This window comes from Pinus tabuliformis, chromosome 7 (assembly GCF_031772625.1).
Source record: "Pinus tabuliformis cultivar Carrire ecotype Pingquan chromosome 7, CPIR1, whole genome shotgun sequence".
NCBI lineage: Eukaryota > Viridiplantae > Streptophyta > Pinopsida > Pinales > Pinaceae > Pinus > Pinus tabuliformis.
In genome coordinates this window covers 1,033,323,625-1,033,327,247 of record NC_142293.1, presented here as the reverse complement: position 1 = coordinate 1,033,327,247, position 3,623 = coordinate 1,033,323,625, and the positions used below count along the sequence as shown (strand labels likewise).

General features: G+C 42.9%; 1 protein-coding gene across 1 annotated transcript; it reads left to right on the top strand.

Annotated features, from left to right (window-relative positions):
* Positions 1 to 990: 990 nt before the first annotated feature.
* Positions 991 to 3,003, top strand: LOC149251221 (uncharacterized). Its single transcript, XM_089453821.1, has 3 exons — positions 991 to 1,276; positions 1,410 to 2,054; positions 2,591 to 3,003. The coding sequence occupies exons 1-3, from the start codon at positions 991 to 993 to the stop codon at positions 3,001 to 3,003; spliced, it is 1,344 nt and encodes a 447-aa protein (XP_089309947.1).
* The last annotated feature ends 620 nt before the right edge of the window (positions 3,004 to 3,623 follow it).

Here is a 3,623-nt window from a genome sequence, read left to right as displayed (position 1 = left end):
GTATATAAACACACACACACACATATATATATAAACGTTAAAAAAAAATTGAAGGCTGACAGCAACAAGACAATAGTCAACAGGACGTATAGTGGACAAACTGATGGCTTAATGGATGGAACAATTGACGAAAGGACACGATGGTCCACAGAGATAGCACAGCATAGAGGCCAAGAAGATGACAGTTGTTGGTCGGAAAAACACAACAATCGAGTGAGCATATTATAGATCGGACCACTCATGAACAATCAACAACGAAAGTGTATTCCCTCTATCGATGAAAGGGTATGAGGGATAGTGGCACAGGGAAAAATTGGACGTTGTTGGCATTGTTGATCGGGAAACAGAGTAGGAGGATGGAAAGGATGATGGATAGGACACAGGTAATATTGTGGCGTTGTAGAAGATAGAGAACGGATAGAATGAAAATAAAACATGAGGTACAGTGTCGTACAGATAGAACACATGTCAAGGATGCCGCCACATCGTTGATACCTCTGTCACAAATGAAAGCTTGAATGCCAAAAACACTATTTTATATGTGTAAAAATTTGTATTTATTATTGAATATAGACTAAATGATTATAGAATGGCCCTTGTGACTGTAGCTTGTAAAAGAATTGATTAGTCATGAAGGAATTGGGTCATGTATTTTGGCCATAAACCCTTTCATAAATATTAATGATTAAATTAACTAATTAAATCAATAAATAATTATTTGTTTATTTATTATTATTATTATTATGTATTTTTATTTTATTATTTATTTAATTATTTTTTATGAATTAATTATTCACAACATTGTCGCTCCCTTAAAAATTTCTTTGTCCTAACAACTCTTTTGAATTTGTGATATCCGCATTCTGCGCGATCTGAAGCCTGTGAGCGCGTCCGCTTTCTGCGCATTCTGATCCTGCGAGCGCGTCCGCCAAGGGCTCTGCTGCAGGCTACAGCCAGCCTAGCTAGGTCTGCTAGCTCTTCATGGAGGAGATGACTCTCCCACAGGGGCCTCCCTCTCATCATCTGCCTTCTGCCGCTGAGGCCTTCAAAACCTTGCTAGCCTCTCCGCCCAAGAAGAAATGCATGGAAGCTGCAAAGTTTGTGAAAAAACTAGAAGATATCCTTGAGATCGCTCTTCCACTAGAAGGACCGATCCAAGTAGCCTTGTCTCTGGCAGATCGAGCTCTGGTCGGTCAGTTTATAGGACTTTGGCCTTCCCCAAAATCAACTGAGAACTGGGTCGCCGGGAACTGGGCACCTTTGATAAAAAAACAAGGTAACCTCTTACTTCCTCGGAAGAGGATATTTTTTGTTTGAATTCTCTGCAAAAGAGGACAAAGATCTCATTTTTAGGAATGGCCCTTACTTCATGGGCTCTCAAGGTCTGTATTTAAATAAATGGATGCCAGACTTCGATCCAGCAATGGATGTGCCTACAACGGTCCCAGTGTGGGTGAGACTCCCCAACCTTCAAGTTCACTGCTGGAACTGGGATTCTCTAAAGCATATAGGAAATACCCTTGGAAAATTTATAGACAAGGCCAACATCAAAGATCAATACGACTGTGCTAGAATCTGTGTGGAGGTAGATCTGGAGGTCGGACTATCGGAAGCCATCAAAATAGTCATAGGTCCCTGGACTCATGTACAGAAACTGGATTATGAGCAGCTGTCGTTCAAATGCCGGAAGTGCCACGTTTACGGACACTTTGCCAAAGACTGCCCGTCCAAAGGGGTGGAAGAAAAAGGGAAGGAAGATGGATGGAACCAGGCAAAGCACTCCAAAACTTCTCACAAGAAGAATGCAAATGTAAATGCTAAAGCTCCTCAAGCGGGTCCTGCTCAGAAACCATCCATGGAAAGCCAAGGAAATAAATTCGAGATCCTTGGATCTGAAATCATGACCACCCAGGAGACAAAAATCCCAAAGGAGGCCTCTCCATCTAAAGCCTCCCCCTCCACCAAAAGTGTACCAGAGAGATCCAAGGGGAGGATATCAGAAGAGGAGGAGGAAACCCAAGAGTCCGAGGAATCGGAGGAAGAAGGGAAAATAGGTGAATCAGAGTCTTCTCCAAGAAGACCTACAAGAGGACGCAAGTCACCAAAGGAAAAAAGAGAACAAGAAACTTATAAGTACAATCTCCAAGGCAGCCAGCAAACGTTAGAGAAACTCCTAGCAAAACCCCCGAAGATGCCGAGGATTCAATCCCAGGGCTCCAAGGGAGCCCATCACAACAAAAATAAATGATGAAGATAGTCTCCTGGAATTGTAGGGGAATGGGCACCAAATCCAAGGAAGAAGCAATGAATAGTTTAATAAGACTGTAAGCCCTGGACATTCTTCTCATCCAGGAGACTAAATTGGAGAACTCAGCTTTCCTCCAAGCAAGCAAAAATTTTTAGAAAAAAGACGGAGCGCACGCAACCTCTACCCGTGGAGGTTCAGGAGGACTTGGGACACTTTGGAACCTGAATAAGTTCTTATTAATCTCTGAGTCCCTGAATTCTCATTGGATTTTTTAAAAAATGCAACATTTAGAATCTAAGGAAATTATTTGCCTGATCAATGTATATGCTCCTAACAATGCAGATGAGAAAAAAATATGTTGGGACTCCATCAAAAGCCTAGCAGATCTAGAGAATCTGGAAAATATAATCATAGCTGGAGATCTCAACCTCACCCTCCTCTCGTCAGAAAAAAGAGGAGGCAGTATCGTCAGGGATCCGGCAAGAGAATTAGCGGAAGACCTCATGCAGGATTGGGATCTAATAGACATTAAGCCGATTACTGGTAAGTTCACTTGGTCAAATAAGAGAGTTGGTCCGGGTTACATAGCGGCAAGACTTGATAGATTTTTGGTTCAAAGTTCCTTCCTACTTCTTGGACTAGAGGCTAGAATGCGCATTCTCCACAGCAGTGTTTCAGATCACAAGCCCATTAGCCTAGAGCTGCTGACCCCCAAGGATTTGGGGCCTATTCCTTTCAGATTCAGCTCACTCTAGACCAGAGAGGCAAACTTCATGGAAAAGGTCAGAGACTGCTGGAAAGATCCAGTCAAGGGCTCCGCTTTTTTTGTCTGGGAGGAAAAACTTAGAAGGGTAAAAGCCATGCTGAAAAATTGGGCCAAGACCTTGACCAACCCTGCTGCTGAAAGGAAAAAAATCCAAAGCACTCTAGAAAATCAACATCTCCATCTAGAAGCAGCTAAAATTACTAAAGCTAAATTGGAAAAGGAGGCCCAGCTGCAGCAAAATTTCCACAAGGCCTGTCTGGTAGAAGAAGAATATTGGAGGCTCAAGTCCAGGAGTCTTTGGCTCAAATCTGGCGACAAAAACTCCTCCTTTTTCCATAAACAAGCTCAAGCCAAGAAAGGCGGCAATTCCATCTCTGAAATAAAAGAAGATAATTGCACCCTGAAGGATTTTGCCAGCATCAAAAAGGCAGCCTCAGAGCATTTTGAGAAGTTGTATAGGGAAGACATAGAGGCTGGTCAAAACGATTTTCTGCTGGACACTGTCCCCAGCCTTATCACTCCCAGAATGAACCAGGCACTTGAAGGCAAAATCTCCCAAAATGAAGTCAGGGAGGCCCTCTTCGCAATGGACCCTGATAAAGCCCCGGG